This window comes from Octodon degus, unplaced genomic scaffold (genome assembly GCF_000260255.1).
Source record: "Octodon degus isolate 3935 unplaced genomic scaffold, OctDeg1.0 scaffold00014, whole genome shotgun sequence".
Classification (NCBI taxonomy): Eukaryota; Metazoa; Chordata; class Mammalia; order Rodentia; family Octodontidae; genus Octodon; species Octodon degus.
In genome coordinates this window covers 19,076,353-19,100,664 of record NW_004524590.1, presented here as the reverse complement: position 1 = coordinate 19,100,664, position 24,312 = coordinate 19,076,353, and the positions used below count along the sequence as shown (strand labels likewise).

General features: G+C 38.4%; 1 protein-coding gene across 5 annotated transcripts in view; it reads left to right on the top strand.

Annotated features, from left to right (window-relative positions):
* Positions 1-24,312, top strand: part of Nckap5 (NCK associated protein 5) — a 959,001-nt gene that overhangs the window by 435,511 nt on the left and 499,178 nt on the right. For all 5 annotated transcript variants that reach the window (XM_023709695.1, XM_023709692.1, XM_023709697.1 and 2 more), the window contains one exon: positions 22,862-22,995. In XM_023709695.1, coding sequence (XP_023565463.1) covers positions 22,862-22,995 — 134 coding nt within the window. The remainder of the gene's footprint in view (positions 1-22,861; positions 22,996-24,312) is intronic.

Below are 24,312 nucleotides of genomic sequence, written 5' to 3'. Positions count from 1 at the left end.
CGGTTGTACCATAGTCTATTCATTATCTATTCAAGGATGTCTTGGTTCCTTCCAAGTTTTTGCAGTTATGATTACAGTGCTATAACTTTCATGTGTAGACTTTCTTTGTACATGGGCTTTGAACTTAGATAATCACCTAAATAAGATAAGATTCATATTGAAGAAGTGTGTAGTAAGCCAAAGTTTAGCTTTGTAAGAAATGTACAATTTTGCAAGTTGGCTGTGGAATTTGGGAGGCCCTCTAACAATGGTAAGAGACTCATCCTTACCACAATTGTGGATGTCATCATTTTGGGCATGGAAATTTCAATAGGGGTGTAGTAGTATTTCATTGTTTTAGTTTCCAATTTGCTAAAGACATGATGTTGAAAATTTTTTCTATGTGCTTATTACCCTAGAGTTTCAAGCTTAGCGGTGATAGATGAATAGGGGGCAGAGAGCTGTAGGTCTGCTTTAATGCAGTGTCTTTTTGTATCTTCCATTTTTATACATGTAAAAAATTCTAGTGCTTTAAGAGTTTTAATGTTTTGAATACTTATCCTTTTTGTCCTTTATCAGATTATTTCTTTGCAAAGTTTCCCCTTTTAGTGTATGGATTTTTTTTCTTCTTTTTTCTTTTTTCAAACAGGGTTTTTCTATGTAGTTCAGGTCTTGAACTCACCAGGTACCCCAGGCTGGCCTTCAACTCTGTGATACTCCTGTCTCAGCTTCTCAAATGCAGGGATTGTAGGCATGCAAATCACAATATCCAGTTATAGATTTTTATTCTCTTAATAGTTTCTTTCTTTTGCAAAGTCAAAGTTTTTAGTTTTAATGAAGCCCAGTTTACTAACTTTTCATGGAGATTGTATTTGGCATTGTGATTTAAAAGTTTTCACCAAATTCAAGATCATCTAAATTTATTTCCATCTTTAACCATTTTGTTGAATTATAAAGAACACAAATTTCACATACTTTTAATGATTTTTCACAAATGGAAACCTGTGAGCACTAAAGTCAACAAAAGGAAAGTTAGTATTACCCTAAATTCCATCTTCAGATACATGTTATGGCTTCTGGCTGGGTGTCTCCCCTATAGCCAAGAGAGAGGGAAGCCTGCCTGCTGCTCCTGCTGGAAGCAGACCGTGGTATCATCCACATGGTGCTGGTGTTAGGTGCATGCAGAAGACAAGAGTTGTGGGGTCAGGAAGCCTTCCATCCAGATTTCAGAGGAAGGCCTGGGAGGGCAGGAAGTATACTTTTGAGGGGATAGTGTGTGAAGCTGTGGGTATGAAACCACAAATACAGTGGAGACCCCAGAATGTTGAAGAAGCCAGGAATATGAATTGTCTCAGGAAAACTGCAAGCAGGGATCAGAGCAAGCCCAAGAGAGAATCAGGGGGAGCTACAATCACCAGAAGTGCTATGTGGTGGAGCTACCCAAGCCCTTTAGGGTGCACCACTTGCCACAGATTCCTGGGGATGCTGTACATGATACTACAGGATTTAATATCTTCTCTGCTAGATTTTGGATATGTTTGGTCTCATTCCTTTGTGTTTCTGTGTTTGTAACTTTTGGAATGGAAATGTCTTGTCTTGTGCCATTGAATGCTAGAAGTGTTTAACTTTCTTTTCATTTGTGTAGGAGCTCATGTCTAAGAGTTTCCCTTAAATCTCACAGGTCCTTGGATTTAGACTTTTTGAGCAAAGTGAAACTTAAAAGTGAAACTGTTCTAAATTGGTAATTCTTAGAGATGGACAACATGTCTTTTACATGAAGATGTGTACGTGGTCTTTGAAGGGGAAGGGGTGACGTGTTGTGTTTTGTATATGGATGCTCCTGCAAAACCTCATGTAGTCCTGGGATGTGCACCTTTTGGAGGTGGCTGAATCTAGAGCTTGTGATTGATTCATGGTCTAATGCAGGATATGAGTGTACACCTTCCCTAGGGTGGGTAGCCTGCAGACAATATAAAAAACAGAAAGTTGCTTCCTTTCCCCTCCTCTCTTGTTGCTTTTGGTATTTCCACTATCATGAAGAGTTACCTCTCTGCCCTGTCACTGTGCCTTAGAGCTAGCCAATCGTGGACTGAAACCTCTACAAACTGAGCTAAATAAACCTCTCCTCTTTTAACCTTGTTTGTCAGGTGTTTATTTTGTCTAGGCAAGGAGAGAAAAGTAACTAAGAGTGGTAATCAAATCTCCTTTGATAAACACCTAAGAGCATTGATTAATTTTGCTTTGTTTCTACTTAATATAACTAGAAGTCATACAGTATGTGGTGTTGTTATTGAACTTTTTTTGCAAGATTCCTTTATATTATTGCATATAGCTAGAGTTTGTTCCATCTTTGCTATGTGCAATTTCAGTATTTGAGTATAATGTAATGTATATGTGTTAGACATTTGGGTTGTTTCCATTTTGCAACTATAGTGCTGGTAGTAGACATACATGCATATATATGGGGCAAGCATATGCACCCAAAATAGAGTTGCTGGTTGCAGGTGTTTCATGCATTCAACTTCACAATAGTCAGATGGTTTTCCATAGTGTATCTATTTAAACTCCCATAAGAAAACAAATCTATGGGCCAGCCAGATAGCTCAGTGGGCTAAAGCACCTGCTTTGGCAGAGCACAGCACCTGGGGTTCAATCCCCACCGTGTCATGCCGGCCCCACCCCAGAGTGCGCTGAGACAGCGATTGAGATTAGGCATGGTAGTGCATGCCTGTAATCCCAGTGCTTGGGAGGCTGAAAACAGGAGAATCACTATGAGTCTGATCTACACAGTGAGACCCTGTATACCCTGTAGGCCCTGTCCTAAATTCATAAAGAAATAACCAATCTATTTAAAATTTTTGAAGTTTGCTTTCTCCTAAACAGTGTTCCCTTAGGGAAATATAAAATAGAAGGTAAAATGTCAACAAAATCCTCACCATTTGCAAAGTGAAGTCAGGAGCCCATTAGAAACAAGAGGTTGAAAAAAAAGGTGGCAGGCTAGATAATATATGAAACTCAGCCGCAGACCACTCGAGAGACCCTGGAAGTGAATAGCATATTATGGAACGGATTTGGCCCATGAAATATGTGAAGGAGCTCATATAGACTCCATTGTGCATTTGAAATCCAAATGAAGTTTGTAATCATCCTTCTGCTCAAGGTTATTAACAGCTGACCAGTGGTTGGAGAAAAGTACCAAAGGCTATAGATGAGGGGAGGGTATGAATGAAGAAGATATATCAAATGCTCAGCTAATACCTTGAAATGATTGTTAACATAGGGCAGGTTAATTATACTTTGAATAACACAGCACAATGTAGACTACTTCAGAATTATAGCCCTAAATTGGAGTATCAGTAACTAGATTTTACGAATCTTCAGGACCAGAGTTTTGTTTAATTGTGAATAGAATGGTAGCACATGCTATACTCAGAATCTGACATGAAGCAAGTAATTACTAAATAATCAATCCATGAATTAATGATAGAGATACGATACATTGGGAAAACAAATCACCATTTCAATGGGATAAGGAATGAGTGTTATAGAAAAATATAGATATCATTGTGAACTAAAACGTAAGAGCCATGAATTGGTCAAAGATAAGTATTTGTTGACTGTGTGATATGTGCAATTCAATAAGCAAATTGAAGGACACGTGAGAGAGAAGAGCTATTGGTGTGGGGTGTCTGAGGGTAGGGTTTGTGCTTGATATCACTGGGCCAAGGGGCAGCACATATCTCTAGAATTTGGTAGTAAAATCAATTGTGCTTTTTTTTGCTTGAATTTAATATTAAGCAAACTCCTATTATAATTTTGTATCTAATTAAGATTATTATTTTTAAAGAGACTGTAGACATATGCAAAAATGTTTCAAATATGATATAAAATGAGTGGCAAGCCACATAAATTGTAGTGCTTATCATACATAAAGAGATAAAAGCTTATAAATGTAACTTTTAAGGTACTTAATTAATAGGATACAAAAGTCTCACTAATCATCTTCTGGAATAAAGCATTTTAGTGAAGTTTTGATACTAATTGTTTCTTTGATTTGTAAAAATCTAAATACTAAGACAAGCAATTAAACACAGAATACTGTGTCTCAGTCAGACATAAGGAAAGCCTTGTGATTCCTAGCATGATGAAAGAGAGGGAGATCGTAGATAATTTTGCTTGGAGGCTACTCAAGAAATGGAGAGACGATGCTCAGTTCTCATCAATGGTTACATACAGAATGCTAGTCCTCTTTCCCAAATCCATTTGGTGAAGTACTAATCAACAGCACTGTGGCATTTGGAAATGGAGCTTTGGGAGGGGGTTGGGTGAAGGAGGTGAAGTGCTTGTGATGAAATTAGCATTAGGGGTGAAACTCTTTGATTGCTCACTCCTCCTTGTGAAGATGTCCCCATCTGCAAACCCGCAAGAGGGCCCTCACCGGGAGCTGAATCAGCATGGGCCTCAGTCACTTCCCACATGCCAGTCCCAGGAGAAATAACGTTCTGTTGGATAAGTCCCCCAGACTGTAGTATTTTTTGTTACAGCACTGTGAGTAGACCAAGTCAGCAATTTGAAACACTCCCCTGTTTATTATCAGCGACCTGGATAAGGTGGCTACTATGGATCCCAAATGCCATTGTCACTTGGAGAGAAGCAAAAATAATATCAAAATTAAACATACAGTGTGTGGAACACATTAGTTAAGTGGAGGATATGCTGACAATGTTTAATTAAATAACAAACTCCTTAAAGACAGTAATGGAATATTTTTAAAGGATATCTCTTATGTTTCCATAAGCACTCAGTGTGAAGCCGAGCAGTATACCAGCTTTCAGATGGATTATCATCCAATAAAATTTGATAGGATACAGTGGGAATGACTTCCACATTGCCCATAACCCTCTAAGCCATTGGCTTTTGCTGGCAACTTAGGCTTCTCCGTAAATTCCAGAACACTACTTTCAGAGGCAAATTCTATCACCCTGATAGAATTTTCTAGTTTTATTTGATCTTGAAAACATTTCATTATGTTTAATTTAGGGAAATGAGATTTCTTTAATTACCATCAGTAGCAGCTATTAGAGGCTCAATTACATTTGCAAATTCATTTTTAAAAGCTTTATAGTTTTCAGATAAAAATTTCAAGATCTAACTACACCCATTAAAAGTTACTGTTCCTCCCCTTGGTACCCATGCTTCCAAGAGAAAAGATATGTTTTATGGTGCAGGATAAATAATGCTAGAAGCTTGGTATTAGCCTAAATAGGCCTTAGAATCATTCATTTGAATAAATTAGATATTTCATTAAATAAATTGGCTCATCACACATGCTTATAGGGTTCACTTTCTTTTGAGGTTTCACATATGCTAAGCTTTATGGCATGAAAGGTCAGGATGTGCCTGTGGGGGAATAGCAGCTTCTAAACTGAGAATACAGATGTTGCTTATTCCCATCATACCCAGCCTGGGTTTTGGTTCTGTGGCGTGTACTGTATGGCCATCGAGAGCTGTGTATTCATCAGACTTTGAAATAGGGTCCCAGGGAATTCTATCGGTGGTTTCAGAAGTGACTCTACCTTTTTGTGTTCTGGGATTTCTTGTTCATATAAAATTATTAGGAGTAGGAGACTTCTTTCTGAGCTGTATATTTCCTTTGTTCTTAGTTGCCATAAGACTTTTGGGTTGTTTGTTTATAGATTAGGCAATAGATGAAAATTAATATATTGAGGTCCACAGAACACCAGCCTCTTGGTGCGATGGCAATAGGTTTTTATCCTCCTTACTTGTGATTAGAATGTATCACATCTGTGTGATCTAGAAAAATTTGTGCAAGCATTTAGTAGATACTGATGGATGGGGTATCATCAGCTCTTCTCAAATCAGAAACCGTCATTGCTGTACAGCACCAGCCAGACCAGTGTTTATTTGTCCACTTGGTGGCAATTTTGAGCTATGGCACCAAAGAGCTATCTTGGAACAAGAAATAGAAAACATCTTCGAAAAAATTTTGAGGTCAGTACATTGAATTGGTTTACAGTATGCAAAACCAGCTCTTAACAGGAAGCATCAACTGCTGCTAATAAAAATTGTTAATGCCTTTGTTGCTCCTTGCCGTGGATAAATGCATGCACGTTTAATTCTTTTTGATCATTGTTTCTTGACTTCTTTCTTGCCAATAAATATGAAAGCAAGAATGTGTCCTAACTTATTTAAGGCACGCACACCTGAAGGACCTGCTTTTCTGTATTGTGTTTAGAAGTGCTTGGTTTTATTTATTTATTTTTTCAACTGGTGCTATTTTTATTTGTAGGCCACTAAATGTCTGCTAATGGAAAATAGGGATATGTACTTCAGGAATTTGGTATTTGAGTGGATAAATTTTGGAGGGGGGAGTCATACGTGTTGTGCGCCTGTGGCATTCTTATGTATGTGGTTGCCTCACTTCAGCATGGAGTCTTAATGTTAGTTGTATTATGTGGCTGAATCATATGATGAGAAAATAGTTAGAAGCCAGTGTGTGTAAGGGGCCAATGGACTCATGTTTTAGATTGTATAAAAGCCCTATATCAAAACATGACTTGCATCTAGGATCTGAAAGTGTAACAACTTCATCAAAAGAAAAAAAAAAGGACTGTTAGTTAAAATGGTTCTGGAAGAATCGTCCCATGAAACAAAGTCATCATTGTTTACATTTTGTGCCACCTCCTCTGCTCCATTGTATCTACCATAGCTGCTGCTGTCTGATAACTTTATCACCAGGGAAGGTGTAAACACAAACACCGGCAGTACGGTTGCTACGCTTTGAAACCATGGTACGGGACAAAGGCATATTCATTGTTATTCTCAGAAAGCTTATGATTGAATAGCTGTCTCATTTAATCAAGTCTTGTTACAGAGGAATGATTTAGCTTTAAGAAGCATGTAAATATTGTAATAAGCACCGCAGCCGGTGTGATCTTTTTCAGTTCTTGGAGGCAGTAGTTTTTCATGCTGCCCGCTCTCGGGAAAGCTGCAATATGCTGCGGAGTTGTTTGTCAATGCCTGAGTTTATTTTGTAAGAAAGTATTGATTACAGAGTGAAAAACATTTAGTTTAACAGCAATCAATGAGTTGCAGACAAAAGGATTTCTGAAGCTTTGAAGTCTTTAAAAAAAATGAACTAAAATCCCCAATCTAGGGAATTACTGGTAAAAGGCGTGACCCAAGGGCAACACAAATTCTAGATGGCAAAGCTTTTTTTTTTTTTTTTCTTCTCGTAAGCTTAATCAGATGTTGTGAAGGAGAAGACTGAATGATGGGTTATGTAAGAAAATTAACATCCTTATACATGACAGTAAGTCCTGGATTTATGAATGAGTTCCATTCCAGAATTGTTCAGAAGTTATATTCATTCCTAAGCTGACAAAGCGAGTCTTATATAGTACATCTATGAAAGTGCACAATGCAAATGTTTGCTAACTCAGGAACTTACTGTAAATACAAAACTTTGGATACAGACATACAGATATTTTTATTTGCTATTACCTATAATGTACATCCTGAAGAACTTTACTGCCTAGTCTTGAGTTATTTGCTTTCAATATGAGCGATTGAACTTTAAATTGCTTTTTAGCATCTGGGAAATATGGTAGCAAAACTTTTAAAAATGCCTACATTTGTCAACATTATGTCTTGTAGGCTGTGAGGGTTTTTAAGAGAAACAAAGTGCCATTCTAATTGACTGTATTTGCTTTGTGTCATTATAATGAAACACCCAACCCAGGATGCTTCGGAAGTCGAGTGATTTGTTTTAGCTCATAGTTTCTTAGTTTTAAGTTCCGGAGGGGACAGCCTCATGGGTTTTTGCCTGAGGTGAGGGTGACCCATCATGCCAGGAGTGTTGGCTATGGCAACTGCTTCAGCTGGGCCAGGAAGCAGAGCAAGAGGAGCGGGGAAGCTGCAAGGCCCTTTGGGACAGGCCCCCACAGTGACCTGAGCCGCTCCACTAGAGTCTCCACTTCCATGTCATACTCCCAGCTCACGACGAAGCCTTTAATAGACAAGACTTGGGGGGAAGCCTGGATCCAAAAAGAGCAGTGACTCCATCATCGCTGACAATTGTGCAATTATAGGTTACAACCAATGGTCAAGGGAGTCTCATGTTGAGATTAGTTTGACCTAAACTAGGCCCTTTGTAAATTGTTGTTAAGTTCAAGAGATTTAAATAACCTCTCACACTAACCAGCGCTGGCAGCAAGTGACTGTGGAATGTCTTCTCCTTCTATCTGAAGCAACTATCTATTCCTGCCTGGGAATCAGAGGAGACACAGGCTAATGGCAGAACACTAGAGGCCAAAATGTAATTCTATGTACAACACGAAGTTGGGGCCTTTGTACAGAGATGTAATCACCCAGGGATAGATAAAAGATTTGTTCCAAGCACACTGACAAGCTCAGATATTACATGATTTCCAGAACTTCCAAAAGGTTCATCTTTTTTGGAAAACACATTTTTTTTTTTTCATTGTGAGCAGTGAATACAAAATTTCATTAAATTTGGGGAAAGTGTTTTTGGATTTTAGTGATAAGAAGATAGTTCTCCACCCTCCTGTCTTCTGAGGAACTTATGAATTTTAGGAAAAAATACCACTTTCTGGAAAATGAACGATTAGAATTTTTGTGAGTTGTCAACTGGAAATCTTGCTTGGGGTCTACAAATCACAGCCAAACACTCCCCTCTTCTAGCTGTTTGTGTAAATAGTTGGGTTGAAAGACATAGACACATCTTATTAGTGTATCACTTTGTATCCCCTTTCCTGCTACAAGGGAACCAGAGAAAAGCTGCAACAGAAACTATAGTATATCATTCATATAGCTTTTTTTGTTTGTTTGTTTGTTTGTTTGTTTTTGTGGCAGGACCAGGGATTGAACTCAGGCCTTTGTGCTTGCCAGGGAAGCACTTATTCCACTGAGCCATCTCCCTGGCCCTGATTCATATAGTTTAAACATGTACCATCTAATTCCTTAAAGAAAAATCTTGCCAAACCCTGTTGTGGTTCATTATCTCTTACTGCATTAAAAACATGCCAAACGTACTCCAACTGTAGTATAAAGCAGTGTTCTAAATTGTAAATATCTTGCACTGTCTCTTAAGACCTTCTCTTAGAATTTTTATACTCCACAAGGTCTAACAAAGTCTTGGAAGGAGAAAGAATTAAATACATCAGGTAGTTCAGCCTTTGGAGAGCAAGTTTACTGGACCAGGAAAGAAACTCCTTCATATGTACACAGAGAAGCTATCCAGATCTAAGTCCCTGGAGTCCATTGTCTTGCAGTCAGACCTTGACTCTGCTACTTACTTAATGTGGCCTTGGCCTTATAATCTTAAAACCAAGTTCGGGCCCAGGGATATTGTGCAGTGGCACAAGCACCTTTGTAGCAAGCACAAAGCCCTGAGGTCAGTTGCTGGAATGAATACACACACACACACACACACACACAACAACAACAACAACAACAACAACAACAACAACTTAGATTGGAAGTAGTGACCACTGTCTAGTGTTGTTCCAAAGCCTCAATAGATGTTGTGCTACATGGACAGTACTTACACCTAGGGTTCAGTAATACTGCTGAAGCTAGGTTGGTTCAGCAGTATTATTATTTATGATGATCGGCGCAGTCCTGATGTTTCTCTTTCTTTTTCATTGACTTAATTTGTCCTGGAGTTATCTTTGGGACTTCTCCCTGGATAAGGACATAAACTTTAAATACGTGTTTCTTCGTCTTTCATATCAGTGGGGCTGTACTCCTAGCTGTGATTGGATGCTAAGGCCACTGTCCACAGTCTTGCTGCATATATGGGTCCCTTTTACATACAAAATAAGCTGGGACTTATTGTAGTCTTTAGTAGTGGTTTTGTTCAGTAAGTGTCTTCGGGTAGTGTTCAGTACACTAAGCTCTTCGTCTTTTTGGAATTCCTGCCTGCCAAAGAGGAATGCGCACCCCTGAAGGTTCTAGACCTTTGGGGGTGGATGATTCTCATGGTGTGCACTAGCGCATCTATTAAGGTTGGCAGTGCTATGTGAAGTCTGTCAACTCCCACTAATTGGAACTATTTGCTTTGAAATGTTAAACCTGGTGCTTTTGTCATAAAACAAATTCATGGAGCACTGTATCAGTTTCCCTTACCTGTTACAGTAAAGGAGCTGTATTCTATAATATTCAATGCCTAATTAAAAATTTAGTTTTAGTATTATTGTTTTGCTGGAAGGGATTAATATAGGCATTAATATAATAATGATGAAAATGTTTTTATAATCTTGCTAATCATTGTCCTATCTTTAGAGGTTTAATTTTGAGCTTTCATATAAAAGTATATATTGCAAAAAATTATAAATGTAGGTGAGAGTTTCACTTATAAGTCTTATTGATCCAACTGTAAACTGCACCAAACTTTTGAAAGTCTGATCTTTAAGTTGCACAGAAAGGAAAAATTGAAAGAGGAAGTTTGATTTTCTCTGCACGTAGTGATCTAGGCTTAAAAAGGGCTGCATCACCCTGCCCAAATTAGCACCTTTCAGGATTCATTTATACTTGGGGGTCAGAGCACTTTTCCAGGTGAAAAAGATTTCCATTTCCCTTTGCTTATAAGCCCTATAGGAAAAGAAAAATAGTATGTGTCCAGGTGGAAAAATAGGTCTGGCTGTGTTCAGTCAAGTCTAACAAAACCTTCCAGAAGAGATCACTTTTGAATGAAAGAGGCTGAACATTCAGCCAAGAGTGGGAACTGGGAAGAAGCCAGGAGAATAGAGGAAGGGCGTCTCTAAAACTCACTCCTGGGACATATATAAGACTCAGAGTCGCAGTGCAGGCCTTTCCACAACTCTATCCCCAGACATGTGTCAGGCCATTCTGTTAGTGGCATCTACAATCCATATTGGTTTATGTTTTGAGTAATATTTGTACCATGTGGGACCATGCTTCCCATTTGCTTCCACATGTGGCTACAGTCACAGTCAGAAATTGACACAGTCTAAGGTAATGCTCTCCTGAATTTATGTGATTAAACAAGAATTAAGTGTACTTTGAAATAAGGCACTCCAACGGTCTCTTAAGAATAAGCATTTTATCTTTCAATAGATTAACTGTGCTCACTCAGCTCAGCTACAGTTCTTTAATGATTTTTTCATAAAAAATGATATTTCTGCTCAAACTTACCTCCAAGAAATAACACAAACTCTAATTATTCAATATATAATATTTTCTTTCTCTTAACTTGGGTGATTGTATGAAATAATGTACTAAAGCACTGACCCAAAACTTGTGATTAGTTCCACTTTGATCTTTTAAATATTCTGGCTGACCTTCTAATGCAATGAGAAATTGTGAAAGTTTGCATTTGCTAAGCAATGATAAGGCAAACTGCTAAAAATCATGTTTAAAATATTTCAAATTTCTAGGATAACCTAGTATCATATAATACTAGAAGATGGTCTTGTAGGAACCAGCCCAGTTGTTCTCAAGGCTTTGTTTAAAGCGGTAATTCTATTTGAAGAAAATTACCATAATGAAAGGGGGATTATGAATGCCATCCAGTATGTTTTCCAGAAGAATAAGAGTGTTTGTGAGAAGTTAATATTACTTATTGGAATCCTAAAAGCCGTCATTTCTGTAGCAGACTTCATGTTGCAATAGTACCTTCTACAGTTGTTGCCATTATAATTATAATCTCTTATTTTAGAAAAGTGAATAATTATCGTAGCAAATTCTGTAATTTCATAGACACATAATTATACTATTCACTGAAGAAAGACAGGAATATTAGGATTCCAAAAATAAAAAGGATAACAAAGGTTTGTTTTTTTTTTTTTTTTTTTTTTATCTTTTTAAAATTCCAAAAAGGCTGGTGGGGGGAAAAAAAAAAAAAAAAAAAAAAAAAAAAAAAAAAAAAAAAAAACAACACTTAAACGTACCCTCTTGAGAACCTGTAGTTAAAATTCTTTGTAAAGAAACCAGGTAATCCTCTAAGGAATGAAATTTCTGACTTAGTGGTTAATGAGTGAAAGGGACCAAGCAGGTACTAAGAGATTTGAATATGCAGCTGGGGTCATAATATATGAACTATGGGGTGTGGGCAATGGTAAGGAAAAAAATGGCAGCATGAAGTGATCTGTAGAGTTTTAAAATAAAAGAAAAAATTGCAATACATTGTCCCTAGCATCAAGTTTAAGACTAATGGTTGTTAATACTGTGAATTTTGCAAACCTAGAGCTGACTGCCCACTAAAGAAAGAGAAGCAATGGGAGGTCAAGATGATTCAGCTAAACTCAACAAGTTGTTTTTTAATACTTCTGGAATGATCAGCGGTATATTAATATTTTATAGGGTATTTTTAAGGCCTAGTCCCCATCTGATGACAAAGAATGCCTTTTAAGGAGAGAGAAGAAAAAAACTTATGAAATATTTATGAGAGGATATGACATCATATAATTTTAAAAAGCAAAGTTACATATTAAAAGAATCAGTGAGCAGGATAGACTATAAAGAGCTGAGCAGGACACTAAGAGAGACAGCAAGGTTGAGATGGCAGAGCTAGTGTTAGCCTTACCATAAAGCTCAGGATTGGAGTGTAGAAGTAAAAAATCCAAGTCCCATACTAAAATAGGAAGCAGAGAAGCACAGTGACTTCAAGTTTGTGTATGTGTGTCCTGCAAATCTTTATTTTAAATAGCTTCACATATAATTTTCAAATCTATATATCACAATAATGTTATTTTAAAATAATAAAACATGAACTAAAAATATTGAATCCTGACAGGATGTTGGAAATAACTAAAATATGGAGTTTATAATTTCCTGAACATGAAGTATTTTCACAAATGTCTAGATTACAAATACAGTTGTTCCTCATTCCATCCTTCTTTTCTTCTTTCTTTTGGGAGGTGATTATGATTTAATAAGAGGGTGAGAAGATAACTGTGCAGGCGTAAGTGCCTACCTGGCAAGCACAAGGTCCTGAATTCAGACTGTCTCAAAAAAAAAAAGTGCAAATGAAGGACAACTCTTTTATTAGTTTTGGAGAGTCAGGATAAGTATCACTCTTGGGGAGGAAAGTAAGAAGAGAAGAAAGAGCAAGAAAGGTCCATAGGATGCAGATCAGTGTCCCTTGACTCAGCTTAAGCCAACTTTATTTAGATTCTATTATAAAGCCTTGTAAGTGGTAGTAAATAAAATGGAGCACTGAAAAATTACCACGGGGAAGGGATAGTGAGGAATCCCACTTCATAAAATGTGCGTGGTAAGTTGCATGACTCCCAGTTTCAACGGGGAACTCAGCTAGCTAGAGCAGTGAGGGCAATCCTTGTAGCAGAACTTTCCTTGATATAGCCTGCTGGGGTGAGCAGGCCACGGCCTTTCCAACATTAAGGTGCAGAGTCCAGTTTTGCTTGGTCATCAAGTGATACAGAGAGAAAGGAACTAGTTTGGGGTGAAAGCAGGCATACATAGACTTAGGGCTACTGTAAAAGTACATAGGTAGCTTAGGATAGAGAACAGGAAACAAAAAACTGAAATGCTGGGCTGGTGAGACGGCTCAGTGGTCTAAAGCACCTACTTAGAACAAGTTTAGCAAAGCACAGGGACCGCGGTTCAATCCCCCAGCACCACATGCCAGCCAGCCCCGCCCCTGGTGGGCTGAGCTGGCCACACACACACACACACCACACACACACACACACACACACACACACACACACACCCCTAAATAAATAAATTAATTAAAAAAAACCCCAAAAAACCTGAAATGCTGCCCCTTCCATGCAGGGAAGATACTGTCTGTATAGAAAAGAATTTCTAAGAGTTTAATGGAGTATGAAGGCACTTAATGAAGTTGACTTCGAAGAACTCCCAAGAGGATAGAATAATTAATGGCTGCTGTTAATTGTGATCAATTAACATGACAACAGAGAAAGATCTGTAACCATGGTAGAAGAATGAATCATTGACTTCTTATAAAAAGACTCCGTTGGTCAAGTAAATGAAGCTATTTTCTACATGAAGTTCAGAATTGAGTCTCTTCTTACAGAAGCCAGCCTCTGTAATCATCAGATATTCCAAGACTTGTGAAGAAGTGGTTTACTCAGAAGTTTATTGAAGTCGGAAAGTCACGTAAGCCAGACAGTCTTATGAAGTGTGTTTTTCCAACTCAAGAAACTTTTGTTAATGAATAGATGGCGGTAATAACAGACAAAAGCAGCTTTTGGCCTCCTAGAGTGGCCTGCCACTTCTGGTAGCCACACCAAGAAGCAATAATCTCATTCAAATGTCATCCAGATTATGTCCTCTTCAGAATCTACAGAGACCTGTAATTGTTTGAGGGCCAAATAAGAACTGATGCTGCTGAAGCCTGTTTTACCACTTGTCTTCCCACTTACACAATGTAATCATTTTAACACTGCGATGCTTGCTTTATTATGCAAGCAAACATATCCTTTCTTGTTAAATCTATGGCTTCATTCTCCACATTTTCTAAAAGCAGTACTGTCAGTCACCTCTATCTTTTAAAAAAAAAATTCTACAAATTTAGTGAAAGATTAGATAGATGTGTTGATGGATGGATAAGATGAATAAATGGATGATTGTAGAAGTACACAATAGAATATGCTATTATTCCTTTTCTTTTTCTTTATGTGGAAGAGGTCCATTGCTATTTTATCTTTTTTCTCATTACAATGAATAAAAATAAAAAAGCATGAACTCCTCTTAGAAAACGTGGGCAACACAAAAATGATAATATATTAAGAATAAATTCTCAAAGAAGGAAGATATAGGAAAAATGTGATGTATGAATAATAAACTAGTCACCTCCATCTTATCCAATGAAATCTATCTGCTCACTAACCCCCATCTGGAATATACACATACTCACTTGTAGACATGTTTCATCTCTTTAGAGTCTGAATGTCATTAATAATTATCTGTTTCTTGGGCTATCAAGATAGCTCAGTGGACTAAGCACCTGCTTTGTCAAGTGCAGGGACCAGAGTTCCATCCCTGGTCCCGCATGCTGCACTGGCCCTGCCCCTGGGCGTGCTGGACCAGCAACCAAGTCTGGGTGTGGTGGTGCATGCCTGTAACCCCAGTGCTGGGGAGCCTGAAAACAGAAGGATCACTATGAGTCCAAGCTGCATAGTGAGACCCTGTACCAAATACATAAATGAAACAAAAAAGTCTTTAATTCTCTTTCTTGATAGAGCTATAGCAAATTTATTTATTGAAAGTGAGAGTGAGAAGACATCTTAGTATTTTAGAAGTAGGTCCAGATAGAGTAAATATGTTTCTCAAGATCAGCAAATTAATGGGGATGTTACATGACAACCCAGATAATTTGCCTTCTATCTTCTCTATAATGAGAAACATAATGGTGAAAAGGAAGATATTTACACTGATTAAAAATGTAAGAAATATGCTTCAACATACATATTTCTTTTCTATCTGATGACATCAAAGCCAATATTTCATTATATTATCCTGAACCCCATAGTATAGAATTATTCATTCATAGCCATTGTTGACAATAAAGATCACTGTACAAAAAAAACTTTCTGTAGTACACCATAGTGTGCTATTTTTTCATACCCTACTTTTATAATACATGTCAATCTTGACATGCCAGACCTTTATTTAACTTTGCTTTTCTTTGCAAGCCACCCTGAGAATATCCTTCCCATAAACTTCATGTGCTTCCTTTGCTAAATATCTAAACAATCTTTGCTCAAAGAAATTTAGTCCTATGAGTTGATTCACCTGGGCCACTTTCCCTATAGAACTTCCAATGGGCATTGGAAACACCTTAGAGGAGCATCCAAAGGCCCAGATGTCATGTCTGCCCTTGAACTTTTCACTGCCTGCCTCTACCCTTTTCTCTCTTTTACCCTTTTGACCTTCCTCTCACTTTTTCAAACTGAGCTCTGCATCTTTTTTAGTATAAAAGCTTGCCTCTCTTGGATGATGCTATCAGCCCTGCGGTTATAGGCTGGGCTGGTTCTATCCTGGCATCTCAAAACCTGATTCTGATTCTTCTGTTACAGCCAACAGTGCAGGCTTAAAAAAAATCAATTGTTAAGTTCCTTATCTGTTTCTGTGCTTCTAGGATGACCGAATCTCTCATAATTAATGGGGATGTTGAATTCAGAGGGCTTTATGGGATGAAATGCATTGCAATTTGTGTAAAAAGCAAATATGAGGCTACAATTAGATGTAATAACTATAGCTTAATTTAGATGCTTTTTACATTGGTTTGATAGAAATTGGTTAACATAGAGCTTTTAAATTAAAAACTAGCTTTTGTGAAAACATTAATTTTTCTGTTGATTTTTTTTGGCTTATGTAACAAAGTTTTAAAAAAAGTTGCCAGGTTTAGATTCTCAGGAAGCAAGAGAATTGCAGGGGATATTCTGGAACTGATTCTTAGGGCGCTTCAGTGTACATTGGATGTTGATTGGTAAATACAACCAGATACCTATGACTGTTTTTGCCACTAGCTAATAAGCAAAGACAACATATCTAAAAGTTCCTAATAGTTGGTCTTACTGCCATACTTTATATTTGTATCACTTAATTAAATGTGCCCATCTTTTGTGGGAAGATGTTTAATTTTCAATCCTGTTGGCCAGGTTTTGCATTTTTTGAATGAGCTCATATATTTCCATGAGCATCTGGCAATATTATTTGATCCTTATGACCTTTTCTACTGACTGTATTCATTATTCCTCTGTTTAAGGTCCTCTTATTATCTAAGGGTATTACTGCTTCTCCTATGGGTCTTTGATCTTAAAGTATCATTTAACAAGGATGTCAGAACAAAAATATTATAGCTTTCACAAATTGCAGGCACTCTTTTGAGAAGCAACATTCTGTGAGTATCGTTCTGTGTATCATTATGCGCCTCTGAATCATCAGGTTGGCACAGAACACCGTGAGATGAGCTGCTGCCTCTTTGTGCAGGACTCTGGGAAGAGCGTTGGGATCGTTAGAGTGGACGTCTTGCTTACATATGGCTTTTGTGATGGTACTAGGATTTCCACACCCAGGAAAAACTTCTCTCTAATCTTTTTGAGTCTCTTTTAACTTTGCCAATATTATCACTCAATGATGAAATGAGAATCACTAAATATAACCAGATCCCGATTAGAGGTATTTATTGACATTCTCTATTTGAAATCAAATGTTCATCTTTTAATTTCCTCCTGAAAGCTGGGCACACCATACATCACGCCATCTGTTCAAAATTTTACTAGATAGTAGCATTAAAAAATATCTCTTAAGGAAGGCCAAAAGCAGGGCTATATACATTCTATGTGATATCTAAAAGTTAGTTTCTCTGTTCTTACATTAAAACCAAATTTAAAATGTGTTTTCATTCATTAGTAATACATGCTCTGCCTAAAACAAGTTTTTAAACTTTCTTATTTTATGCAAAAATAATACAAATTTTATAGCTAAATAATAAGACACTAAAGAGATATATCTACAATATTTCTCTAAATATAGGGATCATTAAATCTAAAATTTCTATAGAATTTAGCAAAAATAGCTGAAGTACTTTAGATGATATAAACTGTATCATTCTAGTTAGCCGTATCTTATTTTTACATTGGACTTCAAGTCTTTAAAGTGCTTTATCGTATATTATCTCGCTCGTATCTTATAGTAATGCAGTAATATTGGCTCGGCAGAGTTCACTTTCCCCAGTGAACAGGGAAGTGGGCTTAAGATACTGGTGCTTTAGTTGACATGGCTTTTCCAGAACTACTTGCCTAATAAATGGTACAACTCAAACTTGAAGTTGGAAACATTCACCAGTCTTTACTTAAATATTTTCTTATTCTGTAGTTTGTCCCTTTAGTTTTGTTCTTTCTCCACATAGCAATCAGAATGATCTCTGCAAAACCATAATAGGATCCTACACATAATTAAACATTGATATCAAGTTACAGTTCACTCTGAACTCCACCCGATTCTCCACGGGAAACTCAAGGTCCTCTCGCCCGTGTTCGCTTCCAGATGCGTCATGCACCATGGCTGTGTACTTGCCTTCCAAGCTCTGCCTGTGTACAGCTTCACTTCGTTCTAGCTGTGCGTGACAAAGGACTTCACAGTTGCTGGTAACTCTACCTGGCCTAGTGATCTCCCTTTACCCAGCAAGCCCCAGTCGCCACGGAGGACTCAGTGCCATTGTTATTTCCTCAGAGAAGCCTTCCCCTGACCCCCCACACTGAGCAGCTCCTCTTTCTGCCGTCGTTTAGCAAACCTTAATTACTCATCTGTTTTCCATGCTAGATCTGCTTGTGCAGTAGTCTGCATGACATCACTTATTGCCAGTTTGGGAAATCCCAGTGAATGCAGTATCCAAGCCCATTTGGCTCCACGCTGGTGTCCAGAGCGTGTCCAGTGCTGGCACAGGGTAATTCCTCAGCAAGCGTTTGTGGCCTGAGTGCAAGGATGAACCCGTGTTATTGGTCGTGGAGCTCCTTTTCCCAGCATAGCTCTCTACTAAATTAATCAGAACTTATATAGATTTTTCTTTTTTCGGGAAACATGTATGTAGAAATGACCTTCTGATACTTGAATTATTTGAATAACACTTAGAAAACTATCAGGCAAAGTCTTAAAAAAATTAAACCTAGTTACAAAGGAACTCTTCCTTCTGAGGTTTAATCAGATGAGACTTCAACTAAGCAGGAAGCAGCCTTACACTGTTGTTGAGTAAGGGCTGTGATGTACAGACAAGATCATTTGTAGAACACACACTTGAGCTTCATACACCCTCTTGTTGGAACATTTGATTCTTTGTCTAGGATTCAACTCTGTGCTTATCCTCAGATAGGAAAGTGCTTTAGAATTCTATGCTTGGTTTTGATTCCTTTTGCTTCACCATAGTGTACAGCCTCTGCTTCTAAACATGATGTGTGCTTCTAAAAATCATTGCACTCTGCAAAACCACACAATAGACAGCACAACACTTATGAAGGGGTGAAAGGTACAAAAGCTTTGTCCCAAAAAAGGAGACCAGCAGAAATGGAAGCTAAGCTTTCTATGTCTTACATGGGTAAGAAATGCATAAATGGTATAATACATTTGATGCTTTACCTTGACAGAGACTGGCAGTTTGACGGCAGAAGTGAGGATTAGAAAAGATGCATCTTGTGAGTTCTCAAGTTAGGGAAGGGAAGGCTGCCTGAAGTCAGAGGGAAGGCTGCAGTGCAGACGCGACTGAGCGTGGCTCATGATATGCCGTGGTAGTCCGAAGTCTGTTTGAAATGTGTGTGTTCTGTGTTTATACACATGTTGGCTCAGCTGGGAATATTTTCCGTGCCTACCAACTTTTTTTTTGTCATGAGTGAAATCTGGCAGAAGCAAATGTGAGATTTGTGTCACTCAAAGAATGTTCCCTGGCATAACAATTGCATTGGGAAAAATTTGCCTTTTAAAATAGCAGAACTGCCTCTAGGATAAAGCAAAAGGGTTAGACAAATGTAATTCTAGTTTCAGAGCTGCCGTTTGTGTCCTGGGCAAGCTTCTTCTCTCCCTGCTTGCACATTTCCATGGAGGGGATCGCAACTAAGACCACTGTCTTGTGGGGAACAGATACAACAGTATGTGAAAACAGATACAAGGAAGACGCAAACAGTTTCGAAATGCCTCACTTCTCTTTCTTCTCCTTGCTGGGAAAGATGCTAACTTGTGGGAGGAAAATCAAAATTATTTTGACAGCCAATAAATTTATATCCAGGACACAAATAATAAAGCAATTCTAGACAAGCTATAGATACTATCTCTTTCTGCCTTTAGTCACTTAAAAGAAATCAGGCAAACCTCATGCATTTGGGATACAAGTACAGGTGTGCGCTCTTGTCAAGCTTTGATGGTTTAATCAAAACAGATGTTTGAAGAAAACATATTATAGTAAAAGCTTCCCTTCACAGGCTGAATTCCTTGGAATTAATTCCTTGTTTTAGGGTGTATGTGTGTGTGGGGGGGTGTCCATGTTTGGAAAAGCACTGACAAATTGAACAGAAAGGATTATTCATGTGAAAAAGGCTCTTAGATATTGGCACTCTTTGATACGGCATTAACTGCCTCTGTATAGTATTTGATTTTTAATTTTTTTTTGAAGTAAAGGTGGCGTTTTCTCTGTAAAACTTTACAGCATTCATAGATATGCTTTTGATCTAGTTAACGTGCTACTTCCCCTCATGTTTCTGTAATCAATGCACAGTGTCCCAAATCCAGCTAGAAAGGTGACTTGCTATACAACTCCTGGTACAGGGGGTCAATATAGAGAGGAATGTTGTGTGTAATAACTCAATATTTAATTTCTGTTGATGATATTTTACCCTTTCTATGGAATTTACTTTAATTAACACATTCATCTTACCAAACCAACTTTCCAAAACTTCCACAATAAAAACTTGATTTTTATTTTTACTCATCAATTTACACTAATATCTTTACCTTCGTAGTGGTTTTTTTGAGCATTTTTCCAAAGTAACAGAATAAATACTTGGTTTTAATTTCTTTCTGGTGTAGAATAATAGTAACACATTCTGGGAGTTAAAAATAGTCTGTGTTAGGGGTAAGCAAAAGACCAGTTCCATAATCAATAAGCAAATATATTTCCAGCGCTACTGTGTATTAAGCAACATGGAGGAAAAATATAAACTACTTGTGCTTAGAATCTTGAACAAAAATTTACTGACCTGGGTAATTCTGATGAGTGCAGGTAAAAAAAATAACAACTCCAAAAAGCGAGGACCTCAAAGGCGATAGACACAGTAGGTGCTGTTGGAACGCAGCGAAGAGAATGATAACGTGGCATAGGAAGCATTCCAGAGGGCAAGGCAGAAAGCTGAGCCTGCAAGGAACGCTAGCCTCTCGACAGAGACCTCAGAGAGCTTTTCAAGTGGTAGCAAGGGTATAGTCCAAGGTGCGGGGAATGTTTAAGTATTTTTAGAGGCTTGTGATTCATTTCTAGATGATAGTCGATTTTCTTCATGGTTCTCAGGGAAACTTTTTCCTCAGAAGTTAGAGTAGGAGGAAATTGATCTTTGCTATCACTCAGGGTAACTCTGCCCCATGCAATGGGTCATATTTAACCCTGAGTAATCCATGAGACTGAGTCATACTGCCTGATTTATTTTGCACAAAGGACTCTGCTGCTTTTCTTTCCATTTAGGGATGTATGTGTCTTGCAATGAGGCATCGTGTCTGTAGAGGATTTCTAACTGGCAGTCAACTTACTGCACCCAGCTGAATTAAACTAGCATGGTGCTGGGTGCAGGAGGCCCATGTGAGGGTTGCTGCCAACAACATAAAGGCAGAACAGGAGAAATTGCCTAAATGCTGTCAGGAATGCTATTTGAAGAAGCTTTTGGAGCTATTGGAAGCTGCTGGTTGGGCTGTTCTGCTGGAGGATCTTGTTGTGCTGGCTTTCCTGATGAACTTTGCAACAACTTTGGTCCTCATCTTGAGCATCATTTCCTGGCTCCGGAGGAGAAGGTGGTGTACTGCTCAAGCTCATGGAGAAATTTGTCACATTGGCTTTCCTGATGGGAACTCAGCTTTCCTCATTGCTGGAGGAGGAGCTTGGGACTTCACTGTTGCTGAGGATGGCTGTGGGACTTTTGGAGGAACTCTGGTGCTTACCTCGAGCATTGCTTCCTAGCTCCAGTTCACATCCCTCAGCTTCTAGCGCAGATCCTTCTCCCACTGGTGCAGACCTCGTAGCTTCTGCCACTGACCTTTGGGCCTTTCTAGCACAGATCCATGAAGCCAACCCACATGAGACTTCATTGTGGGCTGCAGGCCTCCAGTTGGACTTGTTGGAGGAATTGTAATGAGGTCTAGGTCTTCAGGTGGAGTCATGCAGGATATCAGGGTCTAGTTCCTCAGCTGCAGAATTCAGAGTTTGTGTGGACAGATTTCTTGCACTCCTTGTATATTGTTCTTGGGTGATTCATTATAGAATACTATTATAAAATGTGACCTCTATTATATTGTTCCTCTTGCAAAAACCCCAAGCCAGGACAGTGTCTTTGGTTCTTATAATAGAATTGTGTATCCTCAATGCAAAGTGCTCAATTTAGTAACAGCAATAACTATAACAACATATTATTCTTACAAAATGGCAATAACAACAGCAAAGCACAAACAGAAAAGACATTAGATAGCACAGCCGGTATTATCAGGAGGATCGCAGCTCTATGCAGAACTATCTATTCTGGATCATTTAGGCCTCCTTTTAATCCCTTATGCCCATTGGTGAGATGAGCTACTTTTCTTGGATTATAAAATCCATGGGTGGTTTCCTTATTTTTTTTTTTTCTCTTTGAAAGCCTAACTGAACAAAATGAAAACTGATCTTTAGTTTCATTCTCATCAACTCTGTGTTCTAATTAGCTCAAAATTCTTGATCCTTCTATAAAATAAACAGCAATGTTTTCTCAAAACCATGATTTAGAAATTGAAGAAATAAAATAATTGTGAATAAATAGTGATGCTCTTATTAATTACTGTACGCATTTTTGTGCTTTTGATACTATTTGGGGTCATAGTTCTTCCTAGGAAGCCAACTAATTTAGTAGAAATTATTCAAGTGTCACAGTCATATCAGCCAGGATTCTGTTACTGTGTGGTTTCTGTGATCCTGGATACATTATCTAGATTTCTTTGATCCTTGGTTTCCTGTTCTTTAAGAGGATTAATAACAGAACCAACTTCATAGTTATTAGCAGGATATCTATCTATCTATCTATCTAGTTAGCACTTAGGAATCATTTGTTGCCATTTGTTTTTGTTATAAACCCTTTGTTAAAAGTCATGCCTTTTCTGCTTTTCACAGCATGAGAAGCTGATACATGAGTTGGAAGAGGAGAGACATTTGCGTCTTCAAAGTGAAAAGCGGTTGCGGGAGGTGACCCTTGAGTCCGAGTGCAACAGAGCTCAGATGCGAGGCCTGCAGCAGCAGTTCTCCAGGTATTGTTGTGAAGCAGTGACTGCAGGAGCAGCACCCCCTGCACCGCTAACACCCGGGATTGAATTTCTGTTGTTGCATTTGACCAGCTGATTCTCCAGCAGCTTAGACCTTCTATTCTGGCCAAGCCATCGCGTTATGTCTAGACCGATTTTGTGAAGGTTCCCATTTGCACCTGGCATAGTCCGGGCCTTGCTGGAGCTGGTTGTGCATTCTTCCCCAGTGGCTTTCCCAAAGGTCATTCAGTGAGTTCACAGTGGTTTTGCAGCCTGTGGGTGTGCTTGGTGTAAAGCCAGCTAAGAGCATGAGATTCCCTGGTTATCACAATCCTGTTTTACGATAGAGATTGTGGATCCAGTTACTCAGCTGATTCTTATTCATTTATGAGAGATGCAAAGAAAAGGAATTCTTGTCTTTTGAAAGGATTCATCTGGCTTTGGAATGTAGCTCTTGTAGATTCTGAAGTGTAGCTCTTCTTAGATGTTCTTCTAGCACAGCCAGAAGCTTTCCATTCTGATCATAGGGTGGGTCCAAGTGACAGCTCAAAGGTACTAAGTTGAGATCCCTAAGTTCCATGGAATACACATACACGTGCATGTTTTGGGGACCATGGCCAGGTTCCCTGTGAGGGACACTTCACCTTATTCCTGGGATGTTAAGGACTTTCTCATTTTGAAGCTTTCCTAAAAGCTTCATTTTTGCAGGTGCTACAGGGAGAAACCAAACTTTGGCCTCAAAGTCATTGAGCTTACCACAGCTCATTCAGTGAGCACTGCGGCTTTGGTTCAGAGGTTTCTTTTAGGACAAAGGGAAGAAAGATGGATGATTCCTCTATGCTGAGCATCATAACTTCACATGCTGTTCAACTCAAGCCTCTGATAATACGGAGCTGCAGTAGAAATGCGCCAGGCAATAATTTAACAAATGCATGGCCCACCGCTCGAAGTGTATTATTTATTCCACCTTATCCTCTATTTTTCACTCCTTTAACGGGGCTTCTCACTTTATATGTACCAACTGGTAATAATAGATTTTACCCAAAAAAACTTACTTTAAAGGAAGCACTGTGTGTAATCCTTCCTGGCGTAATGATGAAGGAAAGGAGGAGACAACCTTTTTCTCTGCACTAATTGATGTATCTCTGTGTTCAGGCTATTGATCATCATGATGCGATACGCATGCACAGTAAGTTATTTTCAGGTGATGCTGGACCATCTACTGTAGATTAGATGCCAACTGAGACTACTTCTCAGGCTGAAAGAAAATAGTTGTGTGTACAATATATAGGGCTTAGTTTGGCACCTTATTTTTGTGTTTTT